General features: G+C 44.0%; 1 protein-coding gene across 2 annotated transcripts; it reads right to left on the bottom strand.

Annotated features, from left to right (window-relative positions):
- Positions 1 to 749: 749 nt before the first annotated feature.
- On the bottom strand, positions 750 to 7,911 carry LOC140455298 (zinc-binding protein A33-like). Of its 2 annotated transcripts, XM_072550047.1 has the most exons (6): positions 6,759 to 7,908; positions 6,576 to 6,671; positions 6,249 to 6,482; positions 5,755 to 5,777; positions 5,466 to 5,581; positions 750 to 2,059 (listed from the first exon to the last, which is right to left on the bottom strand). In XM_072550047.1, the coding sequence occupies exons 1-6, from the start codon at positions 7,167 to 7,169 to the stop codon at positions 1,509 to 1,511; spliced, it is 1,431 nt and encodes a 476-aa protein (XP_072406148.1). In that variant the 5' UTR covers positions 7,170 to 7,908; the 3' UTR covers positions 750 to 1,508. The 2 variants fall into 2 exon arrangements, with proteins under 2 accessions (XP_072406148.1, XP_072406149.1); XM_072550048.1 differs by lacking the exon at positions 5,466 to 5,581 and having other exon boundaries at positions 5,755 to 5,842; positions 6,759 to 7,911.
- Positions 7,912 to 17,288: the final 9,377 nt, after the last annotated feature.

The following is a 17,288-nucleotide window of genomic DNA, read 5'->3' as shown; positions in this document are numbered from 1 at the left end:
AGGGGCTGTTCAGAGAGATCTGGGTGTTCTTGTCCACCAGTCAATGAAGGCAAGCATGCAGGTACAGCAGGTCGTGAAGAAGGCTAATAGCATGCTGGCCTTCATAACAAGAGGGATTGAGTATAGAAGCAAAGAGGTGCTTCTGCAGCTGTACAGGGCCCTGGTGAGACCACACCTGGAGTACTGTGTACAGTTCTGGTCTCCAAATTTGAGGAAAGACATTCTGGCTATTGAGGGAGTGCAGCGTAGGTTCACGAGGTCAATTCCTGGAATGGCAGGATTGCCTTACACGGAAAGACTGAAGCGACTGGGCTTGTATACCCTTGAGTTTAGAAGACTGAGAGGGGATCTGATTGAAACGTATAGGCTTATGAAAGGATTGGACACTCTGGCAGGAGGGAACATATTTCCGTTGATGGGGGAGTGCCGAACCAGAGGACACAACTTAAAAATACGGGGTAGACCATTTAGGACAGAGATGAGGAGAAACTACTTCACCCAGAGAGTGGTGGCTGTGTGGAATGCTCTGCCCCAGAGGGCAGTGGAGGCCCAGTCTCTGGATTCTTTTAAGAAAGAATTGGATAGAGCTCTTAAAGATAGTGGAGTCAAGGGGTACGGAGATAAGGCTGGAACAGGATACTAATTAGGAATGATCAGCCATGATCATATTGAATGGCGGTGCAGGCTCGAAGGGCAGAATGGCCTACTCCTGCATCTATTGTCTATTGTCTATTGTCTATTGTCTGCCTGACCTGCTGCGCTTTTCCAGCAACACATTTTCAGCTCTGATCTCCAGCATTTGCAGTCCTCACTTTCTCCTATAAATTCCGTGTCCTGTGATCCTGCCCACTAGCTACCTGACAAAGGAGCAGCGCTCCGAAAGCTTGTACATCAAAAGAAACCTGCTCGACTATCAACTGATATGTGATTTGGAACTTTGTCCACCCCAATCCAACACTGGTACCTCCACATCATGCAGGATTGACACGAACTGCTGATAATATAAACTTTGACGCGAGCTACATTTTTTCCGTCACTTCCACTCCCCACACACTTATTCTATAGTGATCTGATTTGGTGTCTCCCTGGATAGACGCAAAGTGCACCGGCGGTGAAATGATTCGGTGTCCCCCCTGGAAAGACTCCCCTGAGCCCAGTCTGAGACCCACTGACTGATTCATCTCCAACACCGTCATGTAGCGCCACCTCCCGCCTGTGGAGCAACATTACAGGCAGGAAGGTCCCCGGGTTCCTGCAGCTCACCGCTCATTCTCCCCAGTAAGTCCCTCTCTACAATTGAGCTTCTATTTGTTTCTTCTCTCCCCTGTCCTTCTTTCCCCTTAACTCTACACAGCTCTTTGCAATTCTTTCAGTTCCCAGTTCCGATACAGGGTTTATCCCCGTAATGTTAACCTGGCTTCTCTCTCCACCCGTCACTGAGACCGACCCCCATCAGTTTACAGCTGGCAGGAGGCAGGGGGACGGGGTGAAATTATGGGATGGATTTATTAGTGGTTTTTACCACTGCAGATTGTCAGCGGGGCGGAGTTATTCCCATCAATATTCAGTCCTGGACTGAAGATGGGAAAGATCCTCTCAGTGAAAGTGTGGGTGAAAGTGTGGAGATGGGACATGGTGTCCGCATTGTAAAATGACACCTGTCCACCCTCATAGTCCAGGAAAACCCCGATCTTCCTGGGATTCACACTCTGGATGAATGGTGTCGGTGAGGGGGAGGTGGCGGCAAAGTAACCACTCCCTGGAATCAGTCCCACGGTCCAGTTTCCGGACTCGGGGTTCAAGATATTGACTCTTTTCCTGTCCAAAGATTCTCGGGCCACTCCCAGACCCCATTCCGTCTTTCCTCCCACCTCCACCTCCCAGTAATGTCTCCCGGATGTAAATCCTTGTGATCCAAGAACAAAGGGTAGGGGATCAAATCTCTTCGGGGAGTCAGGGAACGGCTGCCGTTTGTCTCCGAGTCTCACACTGGTCCGGTCCTCAGACAGGATGAGCCAGGGATTCGCTGTGTTCGGATCCAGAGTCAGAGAGGCTGGAGCTGGAGGAGAGATCAAATAACACCGTCAGAGAGAGAGAGGGAGAGAGGAATCGAGAACGCGTGATGTGGGGGAGGGGGTTCAAAAAGGTGGGGAGGGCAGGAGAGAACATGAACACGTGTGTGTCGAAGGACAGGGTTATCATAGGGAGTAGAGTGAGTGGGTAAAGGGAAATTGAGAATAATGGGGAAAGGTAGGAGCAGACATAGCATATGACAAGAAAAGAGAGGCAAAAGAATGATCAGATATCTTTTAAGGGTCTTTGTATTGAATGTGAAATCAAAGGTGCAAGACTGGAGGCGTGTGAATTGATGGTAGATGGCAGCGAGAGTTCTGGAAAGGATTACTGGAGGGGGAGTTCAGAGAGTGAGGGATGAAAAGGGAAATTATGTTAGAAGAGACTAGGGCAATGAGATTATGGGGGAGTGGGGGGAATAGGAAAATTACAAGTAGAAATGGCAGTGTTAAGGATTTGGGTAGTATGGGATGAGAGAGAGGATGGCATCATTGGTGTTCAGCTTTTCAGTTGCCAGGGTGTGAAGCTCTGAAATTCTCTATCACTCCACAGCACATTCATTCCCTATAAGTCTCCTTAAAATCTATGCTTCCATGAAGATCTTGGTCACTTGAAATTATATCTTGTTATGCGGCTGTATTGAATTATCAAATAATAGCTCTGGGAAGTGTATTTGTGAGAGGATTATCACATTGTAAGTGCTAATGAAATATGAATTATGGAGCTATAGTCATAGAGTTGGACAATATGTTTCAGTCCAACTCGAGCATGCTGACCAGATATCCTAAACTGGTCTAGTCCTATTTGCCAGCATTTGGCCATATCCCTCAAACCCTTCTTCTTCATATTCCCTTCTAGATGCCTTTTAAATGTTATAATTGTACCAGCATCCACCACTTCCTTTGGAAGCTCATTCCATACACGCATCACCAAGTGCATGAAAAAGTTGTCCTTAGGTCCCTTTTAAATCTTTGCCTTCTCACCCCAAATCTGTGTCCTCTAGTTTAGATTCCTCTACCCTGGAGAAAAGGCTAATCATGTCTGTCATGATTTTATAAACCTCTATAAGGTCACACCTCATTGTCTGATGCTCCAGGAAAAATAGCCCCAGTCTTTTCAGCCTTTCCCTATTGCTCAAACTCTGCATTCCTGGTAAGATCTTTGCTTTCCCTCAAACCTACCTGAATGAAAGTCAACCTGCCACTCCTCGGCCTATCAGCGGATCTGATCAAGGTCTCTGAAATAACCTTCTTCACTGTCCAAGACATCAAATTGGTAAAAGGGGAGGGATAATAGGTGTTAGTGGATTGTGAGCAAGTATGAGGCTCAGGAGAGAGAGAGGAAAGAAAAAGGACGTAGTAAGAAGAAAAAAAGAGCTAGGAGAAAAGTATGGGAAGAAGAGGCAAGAGGCAGCTAGGGAGAGAATAGTTAGAGGTGAGAGAAAGAGGGAGAGCAAAAGAAGAGGGCTGTCCCACGAAATGTCATACTCGATTCACACCGTTAAATCTATTTCTCTCCAAAGTTACTGCCAGATATATAATTTTTTTACAGCACTTTGTTTTTAGATCAGAAGGTGCATTCAGTAGAAGTGGCAATCTCAGCAAAAAGCTGCAGCAAATCTGGAAATCTGTGGAAGACTATTGGAATTCAGCTCTTAAGAAGGGCAATTACTCAATCATTAAAGTTCTGTATTCCACTGTCAGGACAGACCATAAGTAGTGGCATGTTGATATGAAATAGTGAACAAGTCCCTGAGGCCTCAGCATTGACTCTGGAGACCAATAATGCAAAGGACAAAGCTGAAAAATATGCACCCATATAAGTAGATAATTTATCTTGGCCTTCTCATGAAATCCCCAACATCACTGATGTCAATCTTCAGTCAACTCTGTTGACTCTACATGATACCACAATGTTTGAAGGCGTGGAGTGCAACAGAATAAATAGTTCCAAAACAGCCCAGAGGAATTGTGTTCCAAAATTAGATGCTCTCTTAACCAGTTTTCCTGGTATAGTTACAATACAGGTATTTTAGTCTCCATGTAGAAAATAGCTCATGTATGTCCTCTTTGCAAAAAGCAAGAACATTCAGTGTAGCCAATTACTGACCCAATGACACACTCTCAATCACCAGCAGAATAATGGAAGTTGTTAAAAAGCAACATTTGCTAAAAAAAAAACTATCCATTTGGATTCTGTCACAACCAATTGGCCCAAAATATCATACAGACATAGTTCACACATATGTAAAAAAGGCAGAAGATGATAGTCAAGAATTTTTTAAAATCCTTTAGTTGGATGTGGCCAATGCTGGTTGGGACAGCTTTAACTTTTCATCCCCAATTAGTCTTGAATATCTTCTGAACTGTGCAGAAGGGAGATCCAAAATTCTGATACAATGACGGTGTAGGGGTGACAATATATTACCCTATCAGGACAATGTGTGCCATAGATGGGACCTTACATATAGTGGAGTCTCCATGTATCTGTTCTTTTACTCTTCTAGGTGGGTAAATGTTGAAGGTACTACTGTCTTCGATTTGCTGAGTTGTTGCATTGTCTCTTGTAGATGCTGAACACTGCTGACACTGTGAGTAGGTATTGAGTGAGTGAATATTTAAAGTGGTGAATGTAATGGTAATCAAATGAACTTTCTTGAATCTTTTTGAGCATCTTAAATGTTGGTGGAGCTGCAATCATCCAGGCAAGTTGAGAGTATGCCTTTAAACTCCTGACTTGTGGAATATGGACATAAAACGGGAACTCGGGAGGTGAGTTACTTGCCACGTGATTCCCAGCCTCTGACTTGCTGTTCCAGCCACAGGATTTACATAGCTGTCCAGTTTAGTTTCTGGCCATGACAACACCCAGGCTATTTATAGTGGAGCAGTCGTTTTCTTTCCAATGCATCTTTGTGTATTTATCATTTCTATATCTTTTAACCTAGAATGCTCATACATACCAGTCCTCTCTTGTGAAGAATAACGTCGCAACTTCAGTTACTTGATCTCAGCAAACAGAATCATAGTTTAAACTCAGTCCCTTCAATATCTCTGTGTATCACGACTTTGGTCGTGTCAAAACTTGCTGCAGATCAAATTTTCGTGGTGTACAACCAAATTGCATAAGTAATCATCTGGTTTGCTCTGCTTCAAGTGTATCACAGAGATATTGCATTAAGAACACTTATCTAATTCTCCACTGGAAATTCAATTTCAGTTCTGAAATCAGTGCTCTATTCCTTTGGTTCTGCAATGGCTCCAGGCACCCAGTGAAATTCAGAAAGCAAAATGTAAAAGCAGAGAGGCTTCAGAGGAGCAATCATCCAGTCACATAATTTGGGACCTTGGGTCCCCTTTTGTTAAAATCAAGTGAAATAATGTGAGTTTTACCCGGGTTAATGCCGCGCATCAATTCTTTCCACGTTATGTACTGTAAGGGACCTTTGAAGTTTCCAATAGACAGAGCGGATTCTGCTGTTGAGGGTAGGTGACACTCATCGTTGATCCTGTGCATATTAAGCAATTGATTTTACAAATTCTGCTTTGATAGAAAATGCTGTAAAATCCTCAAACAATCCTAACTTTCAATATGCTTGAGCATGAAGTACTATAAATCCATTAGCAACATATTTCCGAGTGAAACTAACAAACTGCAAAATTTCAGTATAAAACGTCTTACCTTTTCTCCAGACGAGTTTCATTCTGAAAAGAAAATCGCAAATATTTAGGTTGATGGTAACACGTTTCGGGGGGAGACAGACCGGCTGCTGAAATCAACAGACACAACACGGAAGTGTAAAGTGATCCATTTTGGAAGGAAGATTGAGGAGAGGATAAACTAAACTGGAGCTGACCATCAGTCCCGCTCACGGATACAGTGACTCTCACACTCCCACTGTCCCAGACACACCTACACACTCTCCACATGGAACTGGAACTGGATTACCGTGGGAGTTCCAAGAGGTAATTTCGCCCGGGGAATATGCAACTAATGGCAAAGTATCATGTTTCATCCCCGGGATTCTCCAAACAGAAGGCGGAAACCAATCCTTGGCTAACAAGTTGCACAGACACCATTTTAATTCGGTTCCTACTTTTCAGTGAAAGTGCATGTGCGCAGTTCACAGAGATTGCGGAAGTTTGATTGAACTAACCCACAATATATTCCCTCACCTTCAGAAATATCAGCTCGTCTTTTTGCTCCATCTGTTTCTGTACAATTGAGAGATTCTCCTCAATAGAATTCAAATTCTCCTGAATCTCTCGAAGGTTTTTCTCCATTGATTCCACAACCCTCTCCTCTTCTGCCCTGAGATCTCTGAGTAAACGCTGCTCTTTCTCAGTGAGAATCTGGTGCATTTTAGTGAACTCGGATGTGATGTGGGTCTGCAGACTGCTCGCTTGTTCCTACCAAACGAAATGTGAAACCTCATTAATGTCCCGCGATAAAGGGAACAAAACTAACCGAGATCCAAGAGAATCAGCACAGGGAGAGCTCACCCTCATTTCGGAAATCTTCCGTTTCTGGGTCAGTTCCATTTGTAGAGCTGTTGATTTCTTTTCTGTGAGAGAATTTAATGAGGATTTCAACTGATCCTGGGAGTGACAGCGAAAACAAAAAAGCAGAAGTGAGACCGTGAAAATGTGATAAACACATCATCTTACAAAATATTTCCACTTTACCCTGTAGTATTTAATAGCTTCTTTAATCTGTATGAAGCGGTGCTCTCTGTGTTCCGGAGCAGTGACACAATCCACGCAGATCAATTTCTTGTCAGTTTCACAAAACAGCTTCAGATCTTCCTGATGTTTCTCACAGTGAGGTTTACTTTCCTTCTCTTTCGGATCCGGCTTTAATGTTCGAGCCTCCTCGGCCAGATTCGCTAAGGCCCGATTTACCCTGAGGTTTCTTTCCGGAAACTCCTCTCTACATTCCGGGCAGGAGTTTATCTCCTTCTTTTCCCAACTCCGGGTGATACAGGAGCGACAGAAGTTGTGTCCACAATCCAGTGTAACCGGATCGGTGAAGAAATCCAGACAAATGGGACAAATTGCCTCTTCGGCCCAACTCTTAATCTGCTGTCTGGAAGCCATGTTCACACTGTAACTCAAACCGATTTGATTTTGGATTCCTTCAGCTCCCGATGACTTTTGCAGGGATTCTCGGAGAAATATTTATTTGCTCTAGGTCTTCACACGAGGTTAACAGTGTGAAAGCTAAATAGGTTGAGTGCAAGACTGGCTGTGGTCGAATGATAAAACTCAGCCGGGTGTGGTTAAAGCTCCAGGGAACATTGTCAGTTGAATTCGAGATTCCAAGTACTTTGGTCGTGTCTGAACTTGCTGCAGATCAAATTTTCGTGGCGTATAACCAAATTGCACAAGTAATCATCTGGTTTGCTCTGCTTCAAGTGTCAATAACTCAATTCGGATGACAGCTACAGAGAAGAGGGGCTCGCCAAGTGAGGTTCGGGTTTACCTATGAGAAAGCGAAGCGTGCGTTTTGGTAAAAACGCCACAAATCCAGGATTCTACCCAAACACTTTAAAACCAAAGGAGTATTTCTGGGCCGCGGAGATTTTTGCGAAAGTGGGAAACGATTCAGCTACCGGAAGAGCAGTCAGCGCACAATCGGACCGGAGACTTTAGCTGTTTTTCTCTCCACAGAAGTTGCCAGACCTGATCAGGTCCTTCAGTGCTTTCCGTTTATAATTCCGAATTCTAACATCCGCACTATTCTGTTCCCCCCAAACACGCTCACGCATTTTGGCACAACTCCTCAGTTGTTTGCAGAAGGCATGGTGGCTCAGTGGTTAGCGTTGCAGCCCCAGGGACCCGGCTTCAAATGTCGATGTGGAGTTTGCAAAGTTAAAAATCACACAACATCAGGTTATATAGTCCAACAGGTTTAATTGGAAGCACAGTAGCTTTTGGAGCGACGCTCCTTCATCAGGTGATAGTGGAGGGCTCGATCGTAACACAGAATTTATAGCAAAAATTTACAGTGTGATGTAACTGGAATTTATACATTGAAAAATTGATTGTCTGTTAAGCCTTGCATCTGTTAGAATACAGTGATCGTTTCACTTCTTTCATCTGTAAATCACAAAACCTTTTTTTAAAAGTTGCATTCTCGGGTTAGCTGTTAACAATGGTGATAGCTGGACAATATGTTGAAGGTGTTAGTCCCCTGTGTTCTCTGTCTATGACCTGATGTTTAGATTGATTCTAATCTAAAAAGTGAGATAACAGAGTTTTACATAAATTCATGCAGTTTTTGAGCTCAGAGTTCTACGTGAATATATGCAGTTATTGAGCAAAGTGCAATGTAACTCTGCAAGTACAAATTCACCCCACAAAATATACGTGTGCATGTGGGTCTTTGTCTGTCTGTGTGTGTGTCTGTCTGGGGTGGGGGTTGTGAGTGTGAGAAAGTGTGTGTGTGTGTATAGTGAGTGCAGTGTCTTAAGTCTGTGAGGGGGTGCATTTGTGAATGTGGGAGTGTGTGTGTCTATAAGGGTGTTTGTGGGTGTCTGTGTGCGCGTCTGTGTGTACCTGTGTCCATGTGTATGTGAGATAGTGTGTGTGTAGGAATATCTGTGTGTGTGTGTAGTGCAATGGTGATCACCTGTAATGTGACATGAACCCAAGGTCCCGGTTGAGGCCCTCCCTATTCTGGATTAGTGGTGCTGGAAGAGCACAGCAGTTCAGGCAGCATCCAAGGAGCTTTGAAATTGACGTTTCGGGCAAAAGCCCTTCATCAGGAATAAAGGCAGTGAGCCTGAAGCGTGGAGAGATAAGCTAGAGGAGGGTGGGGATGGGGAGAAAGTAGCATAGAGTACAATGGGTGAGTGGGGAGGGGATGAAGGTGATAGGTCAGGGAGGAGAGGGTGGAGTGGATAGGTGGAAAAGGAGGTAGGCAAGTAGGACAGGTCTGGACAAGTCAATGGGGACAGTGCTGAGCTGGAAGTTTAGAACTAGGGTGGGTTGGGGGAAGGGGAAATGAGGAAACTGTTGAAGTCCACATTGATGCCCTGGGGTTGAAGTGTTCCGTGGTGGAAGATGAGGCATTCTTCCTCCAGGCGTCTGGTGGTGAGGGAGCGGCGGTGAAGGAGGCCCAGGACCTCAATGTCCTCGGCAGAGTGGGAAGGGGAGTTGAAATGTTGGGCCATGGGGTGGTGTGGTTGATTGGTGCGGGTGTCCCGGAGATGTTCCCTAAAGCGCTCTGCTAGGAGGTGCCCAGTCTCCCTAATGTAGAGGAGATCGCATCGGGAGTAACGGATACAATAAATGATATTAGTGGGAGTAAAACTTTGATGGATGTGGGGTTGGGGAGAAAGTAGCATAGAGTAGGAAATGACCTGGGAGTTGTAGTGGGAGAGGGACTCCCTGAGATGCTTGTAGAGAGAGGAGGAAAACTTCTTCAAGGCAGGCATCCTTGTAAGAGGATTTGCAGCCCACCCCCATCCTCCTCTAGCTTATCTCTCCACGCTTCAGGCTCACTGCCTTTATTCCTGATGAAGAGCTTTTGCCCGAAATGTCGATTTCGAAGCTACTTGGATGCTGCCTGAACTGCTGTGCTCTTCCAGCACCACTAATCCAGAATCTGGTTTCCAGCATCTGCAGTCATTGTTTTTACCACCAAGATGCAAAACTTTATCCACTCTTGGAAAATATAGCAGGGCAGGTGATGAGGTGTCAGTGGGGAAGGACTTTGGGGCCTGCGACCATAGTTCTACTAGTTTTAAAATGATGACGGAAGAGGATAGGCCAGTTCTAAAAATTAAACTTCTAAATTGGAGTAAGGCCAATTTTGATGGTATTAGGCAAGAATTTCCAAACGTCGATTGGAGGTGGATGTTCGCAGAGAAAGGGATGGCTGAAAAATGGGAAATCTTTATAAAATGCGAATACAAGAATCCAGAGACAGTATATTCCTGTTAGGCTGAAGGGCAAGCCTGGTCGGTGGAGAGAATGCTGGATGACTAGAGAAATTGAGCTTTTAGTCAAGAATAAGAAGGAAGCATATAGCAGGTATAGAGAGCAGAGATTGAGTGAATCCCGAGAAGAGTATAAAAGCAGCAGGAGTATACTTAAGAGGGAAATCAGGAGTGCAATAAGGGGAGATGAAATAGCTTTGGCAAATAGGGTTAAGGAGAATCCAAAGGGATTCTACAAATGCATTAAGGACAAAAGAGCAACTAGTGTGAGAATAGTGTCCCTTAAAGATCAACAAGGTCACTGATGTGAGGAACTGTAGGAGATGGGGCGATACAAAACAAATATTGGTCTTTACTGTGGAGAAGGTTATGGTAGGAAAGAATGTGGGGAAATAAATAGTCATATCTTGAAAAAGTCCATATTACAGAGGAGGTGACGCTGGATGTCTTAAAATTGATAAATGTAGCTAAATCTCTGAAAGGTGATCTGGTGTACCCAAGAACTTTGTGGTAAGCTAGGGAAGAGATTGTTGGGCCCCTTGTTGAGATATTTGTATCATCAATAGCCACATGCAATGTGCCAGAAGACTAGAGGTTGGCTAAATTGGTGCCACTATTAAGGAAAGGTAAGGAAAAGGCAGGGAACTGTAGACCGGTGAGCCTACGTCTGTGATGGGCAAGCTGTTGGAGGGATTCCTGAGAGACAGGATTTCTGTATATTTGGAAAGGCAAGGACTGATTAGGGATCATCAACATGGCTTTGTACATGGGAAATCATGTCTCACAAACTTGATTGAGTATTTTGAAGAAGTAACAAAAAGGATTGATGAGGGCAGACTGGTGGACATAATCTATATGGACTTCAGTAAGACATTCAACAAGTTTCACCATGGTAGACTGGTTAGCAATGTTAGATCACATGGAATTGAGGGAGAATTAATGACTTGAATACAGAATTGGCTCAAAGGTAGAAGACAGAGGGTAGTGGTGGAAGATTGCTCTTCAGTCCGGAGGCCTGAGACCAGTGGTGTACTAAAGGACCAGTGCTGGGTCCATTGCTTTTTATCATTTATATACATGATTTGGATGTGAATATAGGAGGTATGTTTAGTAATTTTGTAGATGACACCAAAATTGGACATGTAGTAGACAGTGAAGAAAGTTACATCAGAGTATCACCAGATCTTGATCAAATGGGCCAATGGGCTGAGGAGAGCCAGATGGAGTTTAATTTAGATAAGGGTGAGGAAAACAAATCAGGGCAGGACTTATAGAGTCATAGAAATGTACAGTATGGAAACAGACCCTTTGGTCCAACTCGTCCATGTCGAGCAGTTATCCCAACCCAATCTAGTCCCACCTGCCAGCATCCAGCCCCAAATCCCTCCAAACCCTTCCTATTCATATACCCATCCAGGTGCCTTTTAAATGTTGCAATTGTACTAGCCTCCACCACTTCCTCTGACAGCTCATTCCATACACATATCACCCTCTGCCCCTTAGGTCTCCTTTATATCTTTCCCCTCTCACCATAAACCTCTGCCCTCTAGTTCTGGACTCCCCCACCCTAGGGCAGAGACTTTGTCTGTTTATCCTAACCATGCCCCTCATGATTTTATAAATCTCTATAAGGTCACCCCTCAGCCTCCGATGCTCCCCGGAAAACAACCCTAGCCTATTCAATGTCTCTTTATAGCTCAAATCCTCCAATCTTGGCAACATCCTTACAAATCTTTTCTGAACCCTTTCAAGTTTCACAACATCCTTCTGATAGGAAGGAGACTAGAATTGCACGCAATATTCCAACAGTGGGATAACCAATGTCCTGTACAGCCGCAACATGATCTCCCAACTTCTGTACTCAATACTCTGACCAATAAAGGAAAGCATACCAAATGTCTTCTTCACTATCCTATCTACCTGTGAGTCCATTTTCAAGGAGCAATGAACCCGTACTCCAAGGTCTCTTTATTCAGCAACACTCTCTCAGACCTTACCATTAAGTGTATAAGTCTTGCTAAGATTTGCTTTTCCTAAATGCAGCATATCACATTTATCTAAATTAAACTCCATCTGCCACTTCTCAGCTCATTGGCCTATCTGATCAAGATCCCGTTGTAATCTGCGGTAACCTTCTTCATTATCCACTACACCTCCAATTTTGCTGTCATCTGTAAAGTTATTAACTCTACCTCTTATGCTCACATCCAATGGTAGTGGCTTGGGGAGTATTGCCAAACAATGAGACCTTAGGGTGCAAGTTCACAGTTCCTTGAAAGTGGAGTTGTGGGTAAACAGTTTGATGTCAAAGGCCTTCATTAATCAGTGCACTGAATATAGGAATTGGGAGGTCATGTTGCAGTTGCACAGGACATTGGTTATGCCACTTTTGGAATACTGTATGTAATTCTGATTCCCCTGCTACAGGAAGAGTGTTGTAAAACATGAAAGGGTTCAAATAAGATTGAAAAGGATGTCACCAGGGTTGGAGTGTTTCAGCTATAGGGAGAGGCTGAATAGATTGGGGCTATTTTCTCTGGAGTGTCGGAGGCTGAAGGTTTATAAAATCATGAGAGGCATGGATAGGGTAAATAGACAAGATATTTTCCTCTTGGTGGTGAGTCTAAAATTAGAGTCCATAGATTTAGTGTGAGAGGGGAAAGATTTAAAGGGTCCTAAGAGGCAATATTTTCACTCAGAGGGTGGTGCATGTATGGAACAAAATGCCAGATGAAGTGGTGGTACAATTACAATATTCAAAAGACATCTGGATGCGTATGTGAATAGGAAGGGTTTTAGAGGGATATGGGCCATATCCTGGCATATGGGTTTAGATTAATTTAGGATTTCTGGTCATCATGGATGAGTTGAACCAAAGAATCCATTTCCAAGCTGTACATCTTTATGACATTATGAAGTGTGCAAGGGTGTTTTGCCGACTGGAGGTCCATTACAAGTGATGTTCTGCTGTGATTCCTACTAGGACATCTGCTATTTATGATATACATAAATGACTTGGATGAAAATGTAGATTGGTGGGTCAGTGAGTTTACAGACAATACAAATTTCAGTGGAGTTGTGGATATTTTAGTAGCTTGTCAAAGGGTACAGTGGGATATAGATCATTGGCAGGTATGTGTGGAGAAATGGCAGATGGAGTTTAATCCAGGTAAGTGTGAGGTGCTACACCTTGGGAGATCAAATGTTAAGGAAAACTTTATAGTTAATGGCAGATGCCTGTACAACATTTATGTACAGAGTGATCTTGGGGTTTAAGTCCATAGCTCTCTGAAAGTGGCCAGGCAAATAGATAGGGTGGAAGAGAAGGCATGTAGCATACCTGCCTTTATTGTTCAGGGAATTGAGTACAAGAATCAGGATGTCATTTTGCAGCCTTATAGGACTGTGGTTAGGCCATACTCAGAGTATTGCGTTCACTTCTGGTCCACACATTAAGGATGTTGAGGCTTTGGACAGGATGCAGAAAAGGTTTGCCAGGATGCTGCCTGGATTAGAAGGTATGAGCTATGAGGAAATGTTGCTTTCTCTGGAGTGGCAGAGGCTGAAAGGAGGCTTGACAGAAGTCTATAAAGTTATGAGGTGCATAGTTAGAGTTTACTGTCAGAATCATTTTCCCAGAGTTGAAATGTCTATTACGAGAGAATCTGCATTTAAGGTGAGAAGGGGGAATGTGCAAAGGAGTTTTGGGGACCAAGTTTTTTACACACAGTGGTTGTATTCTGGAATGAACTGCCATGGGTGCTGGCGGATGCGAAAGAGGTATTTAAGAGAGTTTTAGGTAAGCACATGTGTAAGCAAGGAATGGGGAGATATGGACCAATGGCTGGCAAAAGGGATTAGTTTAATTTGGCATCATGTATGGCATAGCATTGTGGGGTGAAGGGTCCATTCCTGTGCTATACTGTTCAATGTTCTATGACTCTATGGTATAATTCTAATTCGAAAGATTTTAATAAATAGTGTGTTTAATTATTAGTTTAAGAATACAAATAATTACATCATGATTTAAGGACCATGTCACTGATAAATGAGAGATAATCATAACATTGCCTCTGGTAACACTCTGGTGTGTAATGACTAAACTGCTTATGTGGTTAACCATTATACATTGATGGCAGTTCCTATATCACACTCACCACAGACAGATTGTCAAATCGCAGCAGTCTCACTTTATGTCGATGTTGAAATAACATCAGAATAGTTTCCTGTTTCATTGTATGAAAATATCCGACATGAATTTGGACTGTATTGCATACAAATACAAAGTGAGGGATAAAATCAAGCAAAAGGATAAATGTGTTATGATTCTTAGGCTTAATTCAGTTTTGATCATTCTCTGATTGTACTTTTGGTGAAGTATCCCAATTGCAGATTATTAACCAGACTTCTATCTCCAAATCTGACTGAGAATGCCACAAGCCCACATCATTTTACAGCTGGCAGAAGGCAGGGGGATGGGTTGAAATTATGGGATGAATCTGTCAGTGCCCTTTAATCCTGGAGATTGTCAGCAGGGCGGAGTTTTTCCCGCTATCATTCCATCTCAGATGGAAGAAGGGAAAGACCCTTTCAGTGAAAACGTGGGTGAAAGTGTGGAGATGGGACATGGTGTCCGCATTGTAAAATGACACCTGTCCACCCTCAAAGTCCAGGAAAACCCCGATCTTCTGGGGATTCTCACTCAGGAAGGGGAGAGTCTCAGAGGGGGAAGTGGCGGCAAAATAACCAATTCCAGGAAACAGCCCCACAATCTAGAATCCATTCTTTGGGTCCAGGTTGATTCCCTCTTTCCTCTCCACAGACTCTCGGGCCACTCCCAGACTCCACTCAATCTTCTCCCACACCTCCACCTCCCAGTAATGTCTTCCTGTTGTGAATCCCTCTGATCCCAGGACACACAGACATTGATCAAATCTCTCCGGGGAGTCAGGCAGCAGATGTGGTTTGTCTCTGAGTCTCAAACTTGTACAGTCCTCAACTAGGATGAGTCTGAGATTTGCTGTGTTCAGATCCAGCACCAGAGCAGGTGGACCTGCAGAAAGAGAAAATAACACAATCAGAGATGGGAGAGGGTGAGGGGGAGTAGAGAGAGGCAGAAAGTTAGAGTAACAGCAAGTTATTTTGAGAGAAGGATGGGGAACATTGTCAGGATGGCATGGTGGGGCAGTTGCAGGAAGGGAGTGGAGGGCATTTGCGAGAAGAGACTGTGAGGGAAGGGATTCTGGGGAAGGAAGGCTCTTATGGGGGAGTCTATAGTGGGAGAAGAGATAGTGTGGGAGAAGATTGTTGGGGAGTAGTAAGATTTGTCAGGATAGGATGGGATATAGTGAGACGGGATAGTGAGGTAGGTGATTGTGGAGGAGGGGATAGTTGAGGCAGTGAGGGGTCTAGGAAAATGGCACAGTGGTAGGATCGGGCCATGGTGGTGGGAGCGAGTGGGAGGGTGAGCGAGTGGATGGGAGTGTGTGAGAAGGAAAGGTTTCTGAGATTAAAGCTGAGCAGAGGATGGAGTTGCAAGAGACAGAGTTGGAAGAGGAATGGGGGCAGGAGCAAATCAGAGGATGGGGCAGTGCGGGGTAGTGGAGAGAGGGGCATAGGTTGAGTGGAGATCAGATCACAAGGCAAGGGGTGAATAGGCAGTAGTGAGAGGGGAATGAGTTTTAGAAAGTAGCAACCAGGATGGGAAGATTGGCTGGACAGAGATTGGGGGTTGGAATAATGTGTTGGGTGAGTGCTGTCTGTTTGAGATGGTGAATGAAAAGGTTTGGGAAGAGCCAGGGTGGATGGGAAGCAGGAGGGAGGGAGAGCATGAAGTGAGAAAGGTAACAAGATAAAAGATTTGAAAGAGTTTGGGGACAGTGTGTTGGTTGGAACAGGAAAGTGAAGGATTGGGGATAGGGTCTTGCAGGGAGAGTGTGGTGAAGAATGGAAACAAGGTGCGAAGAGTGAGGCAAGGGATCAGTGTTAGGGAGGGGAGATTTTATGGTGTGGGTGACTGGAATGTTTTGGCGAGGCAGAATGATGAAGAGGAGGGATTTGTACAATGATTTGGAGTGAAGGAAATCTGAGGGGAGATTGATGAGGTCTGAGCATTGTGAGGCATTAAGTAAATGGTGAGCAGGAGGGGGAATGAGTGGACATAGAGATTGTTGTGGAATCTGGGGGTGGTGGTGAGAGTCATTGCAAGGGTCGTAAGAGTTGAGTGAGTATTCACATGAGGTGAAGGGTTTGAGGGAGAGTAACATGTTGGGGAAGCTCAACTGGAGTGGACAGTGAGCAGGAGTGAAGAGTGAGCTGATTTTAAGAAGAGAGTGACTGTGAGGGGCAGAGGTTGATGAAGTGAGGGGGCATTGTTTGGGTGGGGAAATGAGCAAGATTGAAGAGTGATTATGGAGGATACAGTGGAGGAAGCTTGTGTGAGGAGGAGAGAGAAAGAAATATATGGGACAGGGGTCGGGAGAGATTGTGACGGAGAGAGAGGGGCATAGAGAAAAATATGGAAGCTGACAGTGAATTGGAAGACATTCTAAAGGTTAGGGAACACAAATGCAGTCCTTTGTGAGTCTGAAATGGAGAATTGCTCATGGATAAAAAAGGAGATGGCAGAATAAATACATTAGGATATAGTTACACAAAAGTAAAAGGAGAAACCTTTGGAAAATGTTCGGTCAGTAAAGGTCTCATGGGAATGAGGAATGGAGAACCATAATATGAGTTAAAAAGTGATGGTCTAATTAATGGGATTGAAACTTGACACATACGTACATAGGAAATACAAAAAGAGGTAAACAATTTGGTCCCTTAAGCCTGCTCCACCATTCAATAAGAAAATGGCTCATCCTAACATCTGTCATGTGGAAGGCATTTAGAACATATGAGAAAAGATAGGACACTTGGGAATCATTAACAGGATTAAGTAACATCAGAATAGGTCTATTAAATTCAATTCATGTTGAAATTAAGTAAAAGAAAGCTGTACTGGTATGAGGAATGAGCTTGCCTTGGTAAGTAGCAGAATGTTACTTAAAGGAAATGGCAATGGTGAACTTTTAAAGACAAATGGATAAACTGAAACAATTATTCATTCTCATCTGGCATAAAAATAGATGGGTTACACCCAAAACATCGTCTCCTACACCTCCTGATGCTGCCTGGCTTGCTGTATTTTCCAGCCTCCTGCCTATCTAAAAGAAAGATAAATGAGCACAGCTGTCCACTCAGTGCCAGTAACAAGCTGTTATGACCAGCTTTT

Source organism: Chiloscyllium punctatum, chromosome 30 (genome assembly GCF_047496795.1).
Source record: "Chiloscyllium punctatum isolate Juve2018m chromosome 30, sChiPun1.3, whole genome shotgun sequence".
NCBI classification, from domain to species: domain Eukaryota; kingdom Metazoa; phylum Chordata; class Chondrichthyes; order Orectolobiformes; family Hemiscylliidae; genus Chiloscyllium; species Chiloscyllium punctatum.
This window is presented reverse-complemented; position numbering and strand designations above follow the sequence as displayed.

Bases quoted from the DNA above. Each gene is read 5' to 3' on its own strand.
- LOC140455298 (XM_072550047.1), bottom strand. From the start codon at position 7,169: ATGGCTTCCAGACAGCAGATTAAGAGTTGGGCCGAAGAGGCAATTTGT. The intron at 6,672-6,758 runs GTAAAGTGGAAA...TGTCACTCCCAG, and splicing joins AAGCTATTAAATACTACAGG to GATCAGTTGAAATCCTCATT. The intron at 2,060-5,465 runs GTAAAACTCACA...TCTCTCCTCCAG, and splicing joins GATGCGCGGCATTAACCCGG to CTCCAGCCTCTCTGACTCTG.